General features: G+C 36.9%; 1 protein-coding gene across 1 annotated transcript in view; it reads left to right on the forward strand.

The window, feature by feature from the left end:
* LOC129239477 (homeotic protein ocelliless) overlaps positions 1 to 19,807 on the forward strand; it is a 78,096-nt gene that overhangs the window by 19,432 nt on the left and 38,857 nt on the right. The window contains exon 2 of the mRNA XM_054874984.1: positions 18,578 to 18,816. Coding sequence (XP_054730959.1) covers positions 18,636 to 18,816 — 181 coding nt within the window. The 5' untranslated portion in view covers positions 18,578 to 18,635. The remainder of the gene's footprint in view (positions 1 to 18,577; positions 18,817 to 19,807) is intronic.

Here is a 19,807-nt window from a genome sequence, read left to right on the forward strand (position 1 = left end):
AATCAAAAATGGAACTTATTTGTATTGCTGTAAGAAGTTTCTTTTATATTTTTTTCATGTTTTGTTTAATATTTTTTTCATGTTTTTTTTTAAATATTTTTTTAATGTTTTTTTCCATGTTTTTTTCATGTTTTTTTAATATTTTTTTATATTTTTTTCTTCATATTTTGCTATTGTCTGCTGTCTGCCTGGCTGCTAGCAGATTACGGCGAAGTAATGGCATAATTTTTGAATTGGCGTTGAAAACATTGCCTCAGCTTTTGGTGCGAAAAAAAAAATTAAAATTTTAAAACTTTATAAGAACTTTTGCTTCGAGTGGGCGTTTAGGAAAATTGGCACCGTTTCGTTTAATTGCGCCAGAAACGCTGCTCTCAAATGGGCAAAGGAATATGAATTGAAATTGAATAATGAAATTGGCACTTAAATTATGTGGGTATCTACAAGTAAATAATATTTTGGTAACTTTGATTGAAGATAAAAATTAGCTAATTTCGTTTTTTTTTTTGTTTTGTAATATTAGTTTTAATTAGGGGGATTTTTAAGTGGCGGGTCCTAAACCCAGCGCACAACCAGCTATCGTGGGATGCTTCGCCTTCTCACGTTAGCTCACGCCGGAACGGGTGTACGGAAACTACCCAGAGGAGGGGCATTGTGAGCTGCTTGAACCATATGCAGAAGAATTATCCTGGCCACTCCCAAGTGAATGGCGATCACCTGTCTGGTGGTGAACGAGGACAAAACGAAGTACCTCCTGTCATCAAACAAACAGTCGGCGCAGTCGCGTATCGGCACCCACGTCACTGTTGACAGTTTTAATTTCGAGGTTATAAAGGACTTCGTATACTTAGGCACCAGCATTAACATCGAAAATAATGTCAGCCTTGAAATCCAACGTAGAATCTCTCTTGCCAACAAGTGCTACTTTCGACTAAGTAGGCAAATGAGTAGTAGAGTCCTCTCCCGTCGAACAAAACTAACACTCTATAAGACTCTCATCATGCCCGTCCTAACGTATGGCGCAGAAACTTGGGCGGTGACAACATCCGATGGGGCGACGCTTGGTGTGTTTGAGAGAAAGATTCTGCGGAAGATTTTTGGACCTTTGCACGTTGGGAACGGCGAATATTGCAGGCGATGGAAAGATGTGATGTATGAGCTTTACGACGACACAGACATAGCGCAGCGAATAAAGATGTAGCGGCTACGTTGGTTGGGACATGTCGTCCGCATGGATACAAACGCTTCGGCTCTGAAAGTATTCAACGCGGTACCAGCTGGTGATAGCAGAGAAAGAGGAAAGCCTCCTTTGCGTTGGAATGATCAGATGGAGAAGGACGTGACTTCACTTGGTGTGTCCAACTAGCGTCGGTTAGCACGAGAAAGAAACGACTGGCGCGCTTTGCTAAACTCGGCCAAAATCGCGTAAGCGGTTATCGCCCCAATTAAGAAAAAGAATATTAGTTTTCATTGGATATGAAGGGCCTCTCAAAAGTGACGCCTAGCTGTCAGTAGTGAATAATTCCGAGACGGTACTTTTTTATATCATCTTTGATATTTCTCAAGTAGCGTTAGAATTATTAAAGTCTATGAACGATAATGTCACATGGAACATTAGTATTAAACAAAAAGCAATAATTATATCAATAAGTTAATCAATTATATATTCACCCTTGCTGCTTACAACCTCTTCCCACCTCTCGAACAAATTAGTTGATGCCGTTTCGCCAAAAATCGCCTGGTCTAAAGTCAAATAAGTTATTGAGAGAGTTTTTATTGGTCTAATCGGTCGGTGCAAGGTCCGGAGAATACGGCGGATGCTGAAGCAAGTTCCATTCGAAGTCTTGGAGTGCGGCTTTGACGACTTGTGCAACACGTCCCCAGTCCAACCCAACACATTTCGTGATCTTCGTTGGATGAAAATCCGGCTTGACTCTCAGCTCCTGAAGCTATCCACTCCTTTCTTTGCTTCGTATTGATGACGATTCGGTACAAAAAGCGTTGTTTATGACCGCGTGTTGCTCGATGGTAGGCGAGATGCTCAGAAGCGACTTTGTTTGTTTTTATGTTGAGCTTGTGAGGCACCCAGTCACCCAGGCTCCCAATTTTTCGGTAAATCCTATTCAATGAAGGTGATTTAGAATAGTTTTATGGTCGCAGTTCAGTTTTTCCGCCAATTCACGACTGGTTTGACGACCCTTCTCCTTCAAAAGTGATTTGAGACGTTCTTCGTCGGATTCAGAAAGCCTTCCGCTGCGGGTCGTGGAATTGACGTCAAAGTCGCCATTCGCCATTTTTGAACTTTGTGAACCATTTCTGTGCTGTAGACTCGCCATACACGTCGCAAATAGGCCGGGGTGCTTCGGCAGCTTTTTGACCTCGATGAAAAGCAAAAGAGTAAGGAAAGAAGGGCAGTTGTCGCAAATGTTGATTTTTGCCTCCTGGGTATTCCATTTCAAAGCTTCAAAGCTAATAAAAAATGAAATAACTCAAAAATACAATTAACATAATTTTGTAGAACAGAAAGACTTCTATCGATTGAATACTTAACCTTTGCCGAACAACAAAAAAATCGTTGTAAAGTAAAAGAAAATATGAAAACGCTATGAACTTATTCCCCAACCAAATATTTATATAATAAATTAACATTCAAATTTTAATTTAAATATATTTTTTAAACCGTTCGCAGTTTGTTTAAAAAAATACTTTTTGCTACTCTGCTACTTAAAATGTTTCACTTACTACAGTAAAACGTGCTTAAGTACCTTCGAATCAGCTTCCGTCGGACTAAGTACACGCCGCTTGGCAACTTATGCCGCCTGCACTATCATTTATATTTTTTTTTTTTTAATTTATATTTATTTTATAGCTTGCAAAAATGCGTCGAAATTCCTTTTTTCCTCAAGAAAAAATTTCAAAATTATTACTTCTACTAACTAACAAGAAAATAGTGCGCCAAAAATATGTAGGCTAATGTCTTTGACCGTTAAACCAAGTCCAAATCTCTCACTCAAATAACGAAAATTCGACTTGACTGCTGACCACGGCACGCACACATCTCTACAGACCAAAAAACAGGCTGCATTATAATAAATAAATGAATGCAGATTTTAGAGAGAATGCCAGCGCACAGCTACTGGTTTAATATGCATTTCTTTTTATCATTTCTAGCTTCGCTGCACTTTCCAGCGAGCGGCTTCGGCGGACTCATCTGCTGCAGCAACAGTAGACGTTGTTGTTGTTGGCGGTGCATAATGAGCTGCCGCACTGCTAGTAGGGGGAAAAATTATGCGACTTAATAAACTTAGTAAAACAGCGGGTTGTCGTTGAGGCGACTACGGGTGATACTGAAGCTGAAGTAGGGGCTGAAGTTGAAGCTGAAGTAAGAGGTGAATTTGAAGTCGAAGTAGAAGCTGAAGTAGAAGCTACAGTTGAGGCCGATGTCGAAGCTAAAGTAGGAGGTGAAGTTGAAGCCGAAGTAGAAGCTGAAGTAGGAGGTGAAGTTGAGGCCGAAGTAGAAGCTGAAGTTGAGGCCGGAATAGAAGCTGAAGTAGAAGCTGTTCCGTTGCTCCGACGCTACTGATGTTGGTAAATTTTTAGTTGCCGTGGTTTTATTAAATTTGTTAACTTTTTTTTTGCTGCCTCTTCAATGCGCATTGTAGTGGCAGTTACTGCTTGCATTTTTCCTGCTGCATGCAACCGCGCATTTCTCTGCATTTGTTAAACGCTGTTGAGTGGTAGTTGTAGTTGTTGTTGTTGTTGACGTTGGCGTTGGCGACGGGAAAATCATTTCGTCTTGGCCAGCTTTATTTTTGATTCGCAGCGGTGCGCTTTTGCAATGGAGGAAATAATAAATATAAATATAAATGCTCTTATGTGTTTGTGTGTGTGTATGTGTGCGTGCACTTGCATATGCATATGAATTTTTGCTACGAACGCCTGTTGCAGCTTGGCATTTTCCTTTTCCTTTTCAGTTTAAATGCGTGCTGACATTTAATTCGAATTTGCATTTGATTTTCCACTTTGTTGTTGGTATTTTTTTGTTGTAGTAGCACAGCATTTGAGCACTTCAATTTCAATAAGACGAACAACGCCCGACACTGACGATTGCATGCCGCAGCAGCAACGCCACATACGATTTTCTATTTATAAAGCAGTTTTTCTAATTTTCACATTTTGCTTTTTAGCTGTAAAAATTTCCCCAGTTATAAAGAGTGGCAGCCGCTGCGCCAACTTGCTTTGGCCAACTTCGCTATGCGTAGCCGCAACGGAATCCAATCCCAATGTCGAATCCGAATCTGCGTGATGAATCTGTTAAAAACTCAACTTGAAGTTTAATTAAGAGTCAAACCGAAAAATGCGAAAAATAACTGTGTGAATTATTTTGCGTTTTTACATGCCGATATGCATAGGTGTGTGTGTGTGTGTGTATGTCGCTCGTTTGTGTGTTTTTAGTTAGTTGACGATTTTGACAAGTTTAAGACTATTAACTGTACAAGGCACGCAGCAAATTCAAGGAAAAACAGAAATGTGTGAACACACACACACACACACTCACTCGTATGCAAGTAGATGAGTTGGCCTAGAAATATGTTTAATTGGGCTGCAATGCAGTACAGCTACTTACTTACTTTATATTAAAATGCACACACACACACACACACATGCATACATGCGCGCTTAGTTGCTTGGCTGTGCGGCTGGTTGTGCGGTGGCGACTCGCGGACAAGTTGTTTACTTTTAATTAGTTTTTTGACATATGCAAATGCAAATGCAATTTTTCCACGCCGCTGCCTAACTGCTGTCTGTCAATTGCGTTCGCCTTAAACAGACGCTGACGTTTGCGAATTTTCACGTTATGCGGCTAACGTCTCAGCAAATGCCCCCATATGCATGGAAATATGTATGTACATATGTATGTATGTATGTATATACATATGTGTGTATGTATGTATATATGTGTGTATGTATGTCTATATGTATGCATGTGCGAATATACGTACGCGCGCTCACTAACCAATGCGTTTAAATAAGTCATAAGTTTTCAAATTAAAAATGCATTAAAATGCGCGCTGGCATTGAATGCGTCACTGCTCCAAAACCAGCGTCAAAGTGAATTCAACAGCTTAGCTGCTGGTTCTGTGGATGTGGCACAGTCAGATAATAGCGCCACAATTATTTTTGATATGTCTAAAATTGGCAGCTAATTTTGGCCATCATGCGTTTTTAAAAACAAACAAAAAAATGGCGGCTTCTAGCTAAGCTAAAAAATTCATAAGCTGATTTTGTCGAAAACAAATTTTCATGACGTGAATTTTTCGTAAGTAATATCTGAATACATACTTACATATAAAGGGTCTTTCATATGTAAAGGGGTTTTCAAACGGAGCGCCTTGATGTCAGAAGCCAATAATTTCTAGCCGATTTCAAGATGATAATTTCAAGATGATAGAATACAAGATTTGCCCATTCGCAGGAAAATTGTGAGAATAACTTTTGCTGTTACGTCAAAGAAGATTCGACAGCGCGATTGGACTCGCTCATTTCGAACATATTTTTACGCTCCTCCAATCAGTCGTTGTTCAGGGCATAGACAACTAGATGTCAAGTTCGTTAACCGGCTCTCAATTGATTTGCTGACGTAACCAGGGATGTGACTACGGCTTGTTCACGACAAAACTGAGATTGTGTTGGTGATATATGAAAAGAACTAACACAGTCTATAATCATATTACTTCGTTGCCGTATGAAAAACCGCACCCGACGACTTCGCAGCCGAAGTTACTCTCACAATTTTGTTTCAGATGGCCAAATCATAGGAGGCGCCTATAATTAGTACTCTTCTATTCGCCACTCTGATATTCTAATATTCGAGGCGAAAGAAAAACATTAAATCAGCTGGTTTGCGGCTGTCACCTTTTGTTATGAATTCAGGCATGCTTGGGCACTAGTCTCAACTGCATTCATTCAAGGGTACAGATTGCATTGGGCGTTCAAAAGGATTTTGAATTAAATACCGCATGAATAAATTTCACAATCGAAAATAATCGAAAAGACGTGTCGATCGTATGCGAAAATTGTTGCAAGTGCTAACGACCCATGAAGCTATTGCTTCATAACCCTTTGCCATCGTCAAATCTCGCTGATGTGAGAACCAGTTAGTCGGAGCAAATTTAGCTTTTCGGACGGGAAATCTGTATTCTGAAAATCTTTCCTTTCCTCTTAATGACATCTTGCCGCCAGATTGGCGGCACCGACTTTTGCGACGACTTGCGACACGGACCAGATTGATCTGTTTAATAAAAGAATAAGTACTCGAATGCATTGAAATGAAAACTTTTGCTAAAAAAGTTAGCATGAAATAATGGTTGAGCCATTCGGCTTTGTTTTGACTTACTCATCCTGCAATTTGTATCTTCAATTGTACTTTAAGGTAGGTACAATAAAGGAAAACGTTTGAAGCACTAAATTTTTCTTAACAATCTTCGGGGAAGATTTTATGAAATATTTTAAATTTCTAGTGACATGTATTAGAACATCGAAACGACAGAGTTTATTGATACGGTGCATGTTTGGCTCGATGTTTTCAATACCAAGTTTTATAATTTTCAAACTTTTGCTGCAAAAAAGGCCTATGAGATGAGTTTGGACCAATAGAATGAATTTATAAGCTAAATGGACGCTTTTGAACGATCAAAGCCGCGCTTACAGACGAAATTCAATGTTGCCTTTTCAAAGAGGCATACAAATTGACTTTTTGCTTGGCTCTCAGGGACTTATATAGTCCGGTTCACTTGATTAGAGACAATAATTTGTATGGAAGAAAATGGTTATTAGTGCAACCGTATTTGATCTAGTAGCACAAGGGTTATTGATAATTCAAGTGAAGACTGCACTTTGCTGGAAAATAAATATGCATCGAAATATTATTCCATTTAACATTATTTCGTAGCAGTTAAACTTCAGCAGCTGATTTACTTGATTCATTCGAATAGAGGCACTAACCAAATAATATAAGAAAAAAATAATAACAAATTGTAGATGTTTTTTTTTTACATTTATGATTTAAAGCTCAAAGTTTGTACTGCCACCTTGTTTATAAATTACTTCGTAAATAAGTTGATCAATGGATTTGTAAAAATTCTCCAGATGGCCTAATGAAATGTTAGACCAGGTCGTTTTAATGATTTGAATTTTTGAAAGCATTTTTGTCCTTAAAGTGTTACCCACTCTCATAGACCTTACGAGCAAGCCATCCTCATATGGTTTCAATTATGTTTAGATCTGCGGAATATGGTCGTCACGCTAAAGTTTCAACGTTTTGTGACGCAATCCAAATATTGACCACAATTGAAGTGTGTACAGGCGCATTATCTTGTTAAAAAATCGTATTAGTAGGTCCAATTTTTACACGCATCTCGAGAAAAGATGATTCCAACAGAGCCTTACAGCTGCTTCCCGTCATTTTGAAGGCCACAATTTTCAATTCGAACGCGCTATAATATCTCTCCCTATCTGCATACCATAACACGACCTACACGGCCGTGATGTCGGCTCAAATACCTTTCCTCCTTTCTTAAATTATGCAAATAGTAATTGTATCTATCCGGTTCATCCAGGTTGGATTTCTTTTCGCCACTAAATATGATACTACTTTTCTCCATTCACCGGAATCATTATTTCTAACATAACTCCAGCCCATGTGGTCCCTTGCAAAATCGAGGCGGCGTTCTTTGTGAAAATCATTCATTCATAAAGTTTAGTTGGATTTTTTCTTATAATTTTGTATGCTTCAGATGCGGCGCTTTTAGAATAGACCTTCGAACAGTGGATTTGCTGGCTGCAACATTTGCCATTACTTCAATTTTTGCTGTTGGAAGCGCGGAACTTGTTGCAATCCTAAAAAGTTTGCGAGTTTATTTCGGTGTCAAAACCATCGTAGTTACGCCTTTGTCATTTTTACCATAGGAGGCAACTTGTTTCACGTAAAGATCAACAACATTCGGACTTCGACCAAATTTTTTGGCAATTTGGCGATTGGGACTTTGAAATTTCCGAGGTGAAGATATTTGTTCTTTTTCGTGATCTGTTAAACCTTTCTACTATCCCATTTTATTACTTATGCCTCTTTTTCCCTTACTTCCAAGTTGCCTCAATTAAGTAGCATCCGAAATCAGTGGCCACTCTTTACACAATCTTCTATTATGGAATCATACTAACTACCATTATATACTTGGAACACGTTGTACTTTATTTTCAGCACTCATATTTTCCTTTTTTTCCAAAACGTGTATTTGAATCAGCACTCAGTTCATTAAGGCTATGATCTACTCAAACACGGAATCAGCTTCTTCAACGCTGCTCTTCAATTTTTAATTATGCTGCTTAACAACAGCTACTGCGGTTGCGGCTGCGCAAACGAATATCGAGCAGCGCTTAATGATGTCTACAAACGCGTACATCTTTTTTTCTGTGCGCTCTGCTTGCTGCTGCTAGTCCCATAGCTAGGCCCATAAATATTTCCCAGGCATGTTTGTTAGTATTTTTATTAAACGAACACTCGAGTGGCCTCTTAATGCATTATCATTGACATCCTCTGCTGCTGGCTATACACATACATATATACGTGTATGTGTGTGTGCGTGTGTGCTCATTGCTCCACATGACACTTTCAGCGCACAGTTGGCCATTAGTTAGCCAGATAAATAGTCCAGTATGTGGAAGATGTGACTGATTGACTGCCATGTTTTTGTGGATTTGTGAGTATTTTCCTTAGGCATTTGTTGATGTTTACCTATAACGCGCCACAGCTACCGTAAATAGATAATATTATTTTGACCGTAATTATTGGAAATGTTCAAGCAAATATGCGTGCAGAAGTGTGTGCTTTTATGGTGGGTAAGTGAATGATGGAACTTGGAGTGGAGCGATGATAAAATGTGCGATGTGGGTGATGTGTACGCAGCCTGCAGACAAAACTAAGTTATTTTGTTTTTTTTTGTGTTACTACTGGCCCCCAAATGGCGTGTGGGACTTTCATATGATTTCATATGATTTGGCGATTTATTGCATTGGCGTGGTACAAATGTGTGGATGTGTGTGTGTATTTATGTGCACGTATACATACATATGTACATGCCTTGATTAAAAAAAAAAATAATGCCTTGCTTTAGAGTGCCTTAAAAAACTGTGTACGCTTTTAATCATTTGGTGGCAACCAAAGTCATGCGCCTGTATAATTTTAAGGCTTTTTAGATTTTGTTAAAAAAATGTTTTTTTTTATATTTTTTTGCTGTTTGCTGTCGCTAATTGCTTCGGCTCCCGGCTGTGCATATTTTGCCCACAACAGTTAGAGTTGCTGCGGAAAATACGAATGTATGTAAGCATATGTATGTATGTATATATGCACGTATCTATGTATGCATGTATGTATGTATGTACTTATGTATGTATGTATGTGCATATGTATGCATGTATGTATGTCTGTAAGTACGTATGTATGCGCATATAACTAACCCGATATGGTTCATTTACGACATTCAACAATGGCAGTCATGTGCAATTGAGATTTTTCATTCTTCATTTTTTCTTTTCATGATTTTGATTTGTTAGTTTATATTATTTTTTGTTGCTTCACGCAGCCGGAAACTGAAAGTGAAAATTTGTATTCCGCTTTATGCTCATTTTTATAGTGGTTTTTTTTTCTAGGCTTACAAAATAATGTAATGCGCATGCGTACGTGATAAAGTTGCAGAAAAACGATTTAAACTCGAAATGTGGCAAAAAAAAAACAACAACAAAAAATTGAAAAAGGGACATTTCTCTTTTTATTAATTTTGTTTTTTTTTTGCGTTTGGAAAGAGACAAATGTCACTCGTACGCTTACTATTAGGCGCGCTGATTAGTCAAATGTTTGTAAAGGGTGATCAGATTCGCGGTACTTTTTTCCAATAGGGTGTGTGGTGTATGGTTATGAGGTCTATTTTTGGGTTAATGGCCACATCAATAAGCAAAATTGCCGTATTTGAGCTGAAGAGCAAGAAGAAGCCATTCAAGAAGAGCCTGAAGGCAATTACATCCATTGAAAACAACCGTTTGGTGCAACCTATGGGCTGGAGGAGTCATCGGCTCATATTTTTTCAAAGTCAAGACTGGCTCGCCAATGTAACAGTGAAACGCGAATGCTATCGCCCCATGATACACGACTTTTTGATGCCGGATGAACGGAAATTGAAGTCCGCGAACTCCACATTTACATTTTGTTTCCAACAAAACGGCGCTACTTGCCACATACCCCGTGAAACACTGGATTTACCGCGTCGTCTTTTCGGTGATATATAATTGATCTCTCATCTCGGACCAGTGGATTGACCACCAAGACTTTTATTTGTGAGGTCCAATTGCCTTGTGGATAAACCAGCTTCGATTGAGGACTTGAGGCGTTGGAAGTCAACATTGCTAAAGTTTTTCACGAGATACCGACGAGAGATTGGGGGTGGGATACGGTACACTAGACAGGGCTAGTTTACTGGGGCCGACCCCCGAGATTCCCGCGTAACCTTGGCACAATTACGTTCTGGATACTGTAGCAGGTTAAACTCCTACTTATCCAGAATCGACGCGGACACACTAAACTTATGTCCAGCATGTGCAGGCCCCCCGCACGTCACTAACCACCTTTTCACATGCCCTATAAAACCCACTCATCTAACACCTCTCTCCCTCTGGACCCAACCCGTCGAAACAGCTAGTTTCCTGGGCCTACCGTTAGATGAGCTAGACGAAGACGACCGGTGATTGCGCTACACTGACAGGGCAAAGGTACTGCTTCAACAACAACAACAGCAACGAGATACCGACCAAAGTCCTCCAGCGAGTCGCGTGTCATTCAAAATTGTTGTTTACGGATGGTTGAATTACGGCGCAGTTGCGATCAACATTTGAAAAAGTTTCTCTGTAAAAAATAAATGTCATGAATCGTCATCATCAACATCATTCCTTTGTCTGCGTTGCGGAGCATAGGACCAAAGTAAAATTTTTTCCATTTTGTGCGATTGCCGGATATATTTTTCTCTTACTGCCAGGTCATTGTTTCGTACACGGCTTTGTATGGATTGCCACTTGTGTAAGTTAAACCTGGAGTAATTGATCCATTGTTGTCCATTACCTTTTCGGTTTTTGTTCCGGACTACTACCTAGCCAATTTGGTTCGCGGATGGCACCCTGATTCTATGCCAACTTTGAGTCATCACACGAGTCTTGGAAACTAATTAAGCTGGGAAGGCCACTATTATGATGCCTGGGATTCCGTATCCACCACCTGGGACGCGCCCGATGGGAGATCAGGCAACTCCACACGGGTAGAGCCTCTGGATCTGCCTCTTCTCCGCTGTTCTTGGAGGTTCCAGTCCAGCGCTTATCTGCTGATTTCATTGCCACTTTTCTGTAGGGTATGGCCAATCCATCTTCATTTACGTTCTCTTATTTCAGTTGCATTTGATTTTTGATGGCATCGTCGATGCAATTCGGTGTTAAATATCCAATTGTCTGGCCACCAGATACGTAGAATGCGTCTGAAGCAGCGGTTCACGAACACTTGAAGCTTTTGTACAATTTCCGCAGGCAAAACTGATTTAACAAAGGAGATGAATTTGTATTGTAATGTGCATTTGCTCGGACTTCCACACCGTCGGATGATTGGTTCTACACAAAAATAATAAAAATTACCTAATCAATTTGAAATTTCCTTGTTTTATTTCAATTTAAAATCGAATACCTCTAAATTAATCACCCTTTATGTAAGTTTATGGCTTTGATTACTCCTATGGATAGTTGGCTAGTTAGACTCATGCGGCGCGTTCATTAGTCTAAAAGGTGTCAGTTGTATGTAGTTTTCAAATGGTTGTACGCCAATTTCCAGAAAAGTCACGTACTAAGTTGCGAGTATACATTCATACAAGTATACCTATATATATAGCCATGGTCATATAAATAGCAGATTTCGGCTTTGAAAGCAAAGAGTTGAATGTGTTTTTAAAAAAAATTTTTTTATTGGGGGAAAAAGTAACATAAAAAACTTATTTACTTCCACTTTAAAACAAAAAAATGGTCAAAAAGATTTTGACTTCTGATTTAATTTAAAAGGACATTGATAACTCACGAAACCTCCTGGACACATAAATAGCACATCCTAAAAAATTCCAAATAAAAGCAAAAATAGTAAACAAATCAGATAGTTGAGTAATAGTATTGATTTACCAGATTAGTATTTTATAATATATCCACCGTTTTTGATTACTTCTTTAAGCCGTCGCTCCATGCTTTCTACAAGCTTGTGGCATCTTTGCTTTGTAATCGACTACCAAGCCGCCTCAACTGCGGCCCACAAATCATCAAAATTTTTAAAATTTTAGTTAGCGATTTTGCCCTTAACGTCATTCCACAAATTTTCTATTGGACTGAGATCAGGGCTCTAGCCCGGCCAATCCAGTACTTTGACTTTTTCTCTTCCGGCCCATTGCTTCACTGTCTTTGCAGTATGCTTTGGATCATTGTCCTGCATAAATGTCCAATTTAATGGCATAAACTCAAACACAAATTGCTCCATTTTATTCTGGAGTATATCCAGATACTGAAATCTATCCATTTTACCAACCTCGCGAATAAGCGGCCCAACACCATGCCAGGAAAAAGCTCCCCAAGCCATGATGCTTCCGCCGCCGTGTTTAATCGTTTTTTTTGTGAACCTAGAATTTAGCGCTTAATTTTTTGGACGACGTACAATAGTTTCCCCATCTGGTCCCATCCTTTTTATTTTGGTTTCGTGGGTCCAAAACTGAATACATTTATTTGCCTTTGCGAGCTTTTGCAAAGGCAAGTCGGTGTTTGATGTGTCTTTTTGAGAGGAGTGATTTTTTTCTGTCTATGCGGCCAAACAGCTGGGCTTTGTTAAGTCGCCTTCCTTCAAGCTTTCTGGATATCAGTAATTATCTTACTGTGCTGGACTTGCGAAACAGTCCGCCTACCTACTAAACTCTGAACTCTGTCCACTCCTCCGCTACTCTCCCTGCGGTACTGCTTCAACGTTTTACTTCGCTGAGCTCGTTAGCTATAAAGCTTGGTCAATTTTATCTATTGTGTCCTCTAGCCTGTTCAATTGTATATCTAAGCTCCTTCTGAGTTCTGGCAACGAATGCAGCTACTTCCTCCCACCTTTCTGCCGATTCCATCAGGTAGCCAGCTATGTTTGTCGGTTGCCTTTGGAAGTCTGCTTCCTGTCGTGAACCGCGGATAATGGAAACTGACATGCTCCGCGACTTCATCAATGCTGAGGCATACAGGGCAGTTAGGACTTTCGTCGTGCCCAAACTTATAAAGGTATTTTCTAAAGCCTAAGTGATAAGTTGTAACACCAAAACTACGGTTTAGCCCTGGGTTTTAACTCAGGAACCAGTTTATAAGTCCATCGCCCTTTATTCGAGGTATTCCATCGATCTTACCACCTTGTTAGTGAGACAAGGCTCTCCTCTTCTCTCACCGCATTTTTATTTATTTCGGCATCATCAGCACATCTGTCGTATACTCGTACTCGCTTCATTTCGTTCGCGAGTATATCCGCTGACAACATGCCAGCTACATATAACAAACGCCGCGTCATCAGATATGGTTCTGTAGCCGCAACATGCCCTTAGAGCACTTAGCCGATATACAGAGAGTAACTCTGTTTCCTTTCAGCTTCACCGCATTTGCCCAGACTGGGACTGCATGCAGTAGGACTGAAGTAGCTACGTTCGCCAGCAGTTTTCGCCTGGCTGACTTTGGGTCACCTGTGTTAGGTAGCATTCTTGAGAGTGCCGCTTGGATGCTCGCCGTTTTCTCCAACACGTAGTCAATATGCTCTTTACATTTAGTCGAGAGTTACTCATGACTTCTAGGTATTTCAGTGTGTGTTGAGAACATATACGAGTAATTTGCTCTCCCACTCTGATTGTCATATTTTCGACTTTTTTGCGAATGTGGAGACATATGGATGTGTGTCTGTATGTATGTATGCAAATATGTATGTATGTATGCCTGTATATAAGTGCATCTGTACTATTAATGACGATCAGCATCATTGTGGTTGCCCATAAGAAATAAAATCATGGCAAAAGTTGTTGTTTTAATTTTACTTATGTAATGCGAATTGTGCGAAACGGTAGGATGCACTAAAAAATATGTTTGCCCATAAGTCGCTGCTTGTTGTTTATGTACGCATGTGTGACATGTACTTTGTGTTGCGCTAAGTGCGCAGAAACATCCTTTTAGCTTAACAAAAAATTTCCAGTAATTTTTTTTTTTTTTTTTTTGGTTTTTTGGTGCAGTAAAATCTTCAAGTTTCCATCAGCACTTTGTCGCCTTATTTGCGGCGGCCTTTTGATCTTGCGCTTGCACTCGTCACCAAATCTTTGTTGTTTTCATGAGAAGGCCTAAGAAAGATTGGATCTATTAACTCGCCTCACACACATACGCACAAACACACATAAGCACACCTCGTTTGTCCTGCATAATCTTGCGACCTGGATTAGTTTTTATGGTTATTTATACTGAAAAATTGCATTACCAAAAACAAAAACAAAAAAAAAATATTGCAAATGCATCCAGTTACTTAAATATGTGCATATAGGTATATATCGAAATGTTTACATGCAAGCATATACAGGGTGGTGCATATACTGGTTGCTTCTTAAAAATTACATAAAATAGAGAACAATTTTATTATTTTTTTAAATTTGTTTTTTCTAATTTTGTTTTTTAAATTTTTTTTTTTTTATTTAAAAATTTTTTTTTTTTAATTTTTTTTTTTTATTTATCACATATGATTTCATGCATGTGACTGCCTTGCCTAAAAACGCTGTCACTGTCAAAATTATGTAGTATTAAAAAAACGCTTCACGCAGCACCCTGTACATTACATGTTTGCGTGCATATACAAATGCCTTAGCAGCCTTAGCATCCTTTTCTGCCCTTTTGGCACATGTAATCCTGGCTTTGCAGTTTTCCATTAACTTAAAATACTTTTCAGTGACTCATTCAATTGCCGGCTCAGGCCTTTCGCTGGCATACAAATAAGCATATTTTCTTCAGTGGTAGTACAGTAGCGGACACTGAAATGTGCACACTCTAAAACTCTGTGAAAACGAAATAAAAAATTCACAGAATTTTGGAAGCATTTTTGCACACCTGAAACTATGGCGAAATTAGTTTGAAGAATTTAGCTGTTTTAATATAAAAAAAAAAAAAAAATATTACATTTAATGCCGTTTATTTTAAATAATAGAGATATACTTATGAATGCTTGGTTTGTTCAGCTTTTAAAATTTATAAATTTTAATTGAATTTATTTTAAAATTATGTAACAAAAATTTTAAATTTTTTAAATTTATTCGAAACGTATTTTCCTTTTTATTTCTCTTTCACCTTTTTATTTCTTTTATCTCTTTTATTTTACTATTATTTTCTTTTATTATTTAACGAGCTTAATATTTTTCTATAGTCTTTTTGTGTTTGTTTTTTCTTTTTTATTAAATTTGTATTATTATTTTTTCTTTTTTTATTTTTTTTTTTAGTTTTCGTTTATTATTTAAAGAGTTTAATATTTTTCAACTGTGTTTCGGCCTTTTTTCTGTTTTTATTAAATTCGTTCGCCTCTTCTCTTCTCTTATTTTATTAAATTTTTATTATTTTATTTTTTATTTCTTTATATTTCTTATTTTATTAATATTCTACTTCTATTATTTAAAGAGTTTAATATCTTTCAATCCTCTTTTTCTTTTTTTTTATTTTATTGAATTTTTATTATTTTATTTTCTTTTCACAATTATTTCTTTTTTTATTATTATTTTTCTTTTATTAGTTAAGGAGTTTATTTTTTTTCAACGGCGTTTCGGCCTTTTTCCCTCATTTTATTAAATTGGTTCGCCTTTTTTCTTCTTTAGTAAATTTTTATTATTTTATTTTATTTTTTATTTTTATTTTTTTTCTTATTACTTTTTTCCTCATATTTCTCTTTTTATTATTATTTTTCTTCTTTTATTTAAAGAGTTTAATATTTTTCAATTGTTTTTCGACTTTTCTTTTATTGAATTTTTATTATTTTATTATTTTACCATTTTCTGTTTTCTTTTTAATTAGTTTTTTGTAATTATTCTTTTTATGATTTATAGAATTTAATATTGTATTTTTCAATCCTTTCTCTTCTTTTTTTCAATTTTTATTAAATTCATTCGCCCTTTTTCTTTCTTTATTAAATTTTTATTATTTTATTTTCTTTTTTGTTTGTATTGTTTTAAACCATTTTTCTTTCATTATTTAAATAATTTAATATTTTTCAATATAGTGTTTGGATTTTTTTTCTAATTTTATTAAATTCATTCGCATTTTTTCGATTTTTATTTAATTTTAATTATTTTATTTTCTTTTCATTTTTATTCCTTTCTTTATTATTTTTCTTCTATGTTTTAAAGAATTTAATATTTTTTAATCTTGTTTCGACTTTTTTCTATTTTTATTAAATTCGTTCTTTTTTTTAATTTTTATTATTATATTTTCTTTCTTCTTTTCATTATTTTATTTTAAGTTTCTTGTTTTTTATTTATTATTTTATTATTATTTTTCCTCCATTATTCAAAGAGTTCAGTATTTTTCAATAGTCATTCGTTTTTTTCTGTTGTTATAAAATTCCTTCATTTTTGCCCTTTTTTACGAAATTTGTATTATCTTATTTTCTTTTTTTATTATTAGTTTTCTTTTATTATTTAAAAAGTTTAATAGTCATCAATTAGAGCATTTTCTAAGATATATTATTGATGCTTAGAGTCTGAAATTAATTTAAGAAAAGAATATAAACTTACTAAATTTTACTTTAAAATTAAAAAAAGTTGAAATTAAATAAAAATTAAAGCTAAAATTTTATTTTCATCACATTAGCAAATTTTTTTATGGTCCAGCATTTTTTCGCTTTTTTACGACTATTCGCACATTCAAATAATGACAAGAAAAGGTCTATTTCTTCTTCTTTGCCTTGTATTGTAGGTTTCTTGCCTGTTATTCATTACGCAATATGATTAACATTTCATTACATGAGTAAACATAAAAATCATTAAAATCACAGTTTCGATATAATAAAATAAAAATAAAACTTAATAAAAAGAATTTGCTGTGTCTTAAATTGACGTATTAGATATCCAGCTACCTTCCAACGCTTTAGAACTGCTTTCCGATGCACTCTTTCGTTTGACTTAGAATCTCCAGCAATCCTTATTATTCGTTCACTGGGTGCGCTTATGATTTATGATCATTCCAAGCTTACAAAAAGCTAAAGAAAAGCATATAAACTAAAAGGCACAAAAAAACCAAAAATGTTATATGTAATATAACATAAAATATTTCCTCAAACTTCAACTTGAAATTTTCACTACACAAATGCCCTTATTTCAATGTCCGCTACTGTATATGAAGAACCACCTCTACTACATCAGGTATGCAAAAATAAAGCAAAAAAAAAAAGAAAACGAAAATTTGCACTCTTCGCATCCACACCTTCGTTTCACATATGCGATCACTATAGTATTTACCACAAAATGCAGTTCTTTTCATTTGCACCTTCGTCCAACCGGCTCTTCGTTCCCTATTTGTCTAATCCGTCTATCAGTTGGTTGATCCTTTGTACTGATTTGGTCTACCGCATGTATTGCTGTTAAAATATTTTGTGTTCTCTATGGATCCGCCTCTTTCAAATGCACGAAACTCCCTACCTACACACACACACGCACAGACACACTCACTATGCAAGTCAACCTCAATTCGAACTTTTCGTATACAGTTCGTTTTTCCCCTTGAAATTTGCTCTTTGTTTTGTCAGATCGTTTTCACGTTTCATTGCATTCAAATGCCTTACTTTGGTTTTTCACGAAGCAGCCGAAATTCAACTCAACAACTTTCGTCACCCGAAATCAATCAGCATCAAAGGTACTCATCATCAGTTTCATTAGTATTTAACTATTATCGGCAGCAGCGAGCAGCCATTAGTCGTATTCGTGTAACCGAATATATGCATACATACATACCTAAGTATACTCGACCCCAAATTACATGCTCACGCGCACACGTAAATTAATTACACATCTGTCTGAAATTTAAATTTAGGAATACCCATAGGGCAATAACAACAACAACAACATAAACGGTGAGTGTTTAAAGGTTCTCATATCTATTCAATATATGCATACACACATACCTACATATGCACACATATAATAGCGAACTCTGAGCAAGTTGAGCATCTGACCGACCGTGCGACCACCCCTAGAGCATAGAAACAGTATGCAATTATCCGCTCACGCAAGTCCCAACGGGTGTTAATTTTTTCTGCCATTATTAGCACTCGTATGTTACTATTCTTTGTGACCGCTACGCAGAGTGTCACCTTTTGAGGTTATAATGCGTATAAGTATTTTATTTTTATTTTTTAATTATTATTCCTCTTCGTCATACTTTGTTTTTTAATAATAATCAAATCATCTTCTGTTTTCTTTAATAGATCTCCAACCGTTTACGCTACAGACATCACAGTGGCTCTACACTCAACTGAGGCCTTAATGGCTGCGGGTTTCTTGAAATCCGGCGATTTAGGTCCACATCCGCACAGCTATGGTGGGCCGCATCCACATCACTCGGTGCCGCACGGGCCTTTGCCGCCAGGAATGCCAATGCCTTCGTTGGGACCCTTCGGATTACCTCACGGTTTAGAAGCTGTTGGGTTTTCCCAAGGTATGTGGGGTAAATATCGAACTGATTTTGGTAAAAAACGTAGCTTGAAATACATAAAAAAAAATGAAAAATAAACGCAAAAGCGTTTTATGCGAATTGAAATGTGTGGCCGGCAAAATGTCTTAACGCAAGGCAGGCAAAGAAGTATACATATGAAAGTGCAGTATTTCTAAAATAAAATGCATATACCTACATATCTACATATATACTGTCAAAAAAGTATCGAGACTATTATTTCTAAAATAAAATGCTATACATAGGAATATACTGTCAAAAAAGTACCGAGAATTGAACATTTAAAACATCTGTTTAAAGAGATTGTCGAAATGCGAAAAAATGACGGAGAGCAAATAAAAAATACCAGATAATCTTTATTTGCCGTCCGGTCTTTTTTGCGCCATTTGAGCGAGCAAATTCACCGTAAAGTCTTGAGGTGTACATACTTACATAACTAAGATAGGCAATTATGACCTTTCTGTACAAAAACTAGATCAATATACAGGGTGGCGCAAAATTAGTCGTAACATTTTGCGTTTGGTTGAATTAATTTTCACTGCTGGAAATCTTAATATTACCCTTTACGCGCTCCATTGTGATTGTTTGTGTGCTGCAGCTGTCTATGTATGTAGTTCACAAATGTCAAATATGATTGACGTACGACGCCATTTGCAAAAGTTATAAATCTTCCGATGGCGTGATTAATTTTGCGCCAACTTTTCTTTTCACAACCACACCTTAATAACCAAGGCAAATTCATTCAAGGTGATGACAACAGAGCAGCTAATTTTGCAATTTTGTGTATTTGTTGTCAATATGGCCTGCTTCTTTGTTGTTGCTTTGTTGTTTCATCAGATGCTCATAGAAATTTTAACATTAAACCTTTTGCATCGTTCAACGAAATAAACCGCGCACAAAAACTCTCTCTTCTCCCCAAGAGCGGAATAGTCCGCGTGAACAAAAACTTTCTCTTCTCACCAAGAACGAAATAGTCCGCGTGAAT

Source organism: Anastrepha obliqua, chromosome 2 (assembly GCF_027943255.1).
Source record: "Anastrepha obliqua isolate idAnaObli1 chromosome 2, idAnaObli1_1.0, whole genome shotgun sequence".
NCBI classification, from domain to species: Eukaryota; Metazoa; Arthropoda; class Insecta; order Diptera; family Tephritidae; genus Anastrepha; species Anastrepha obliqua.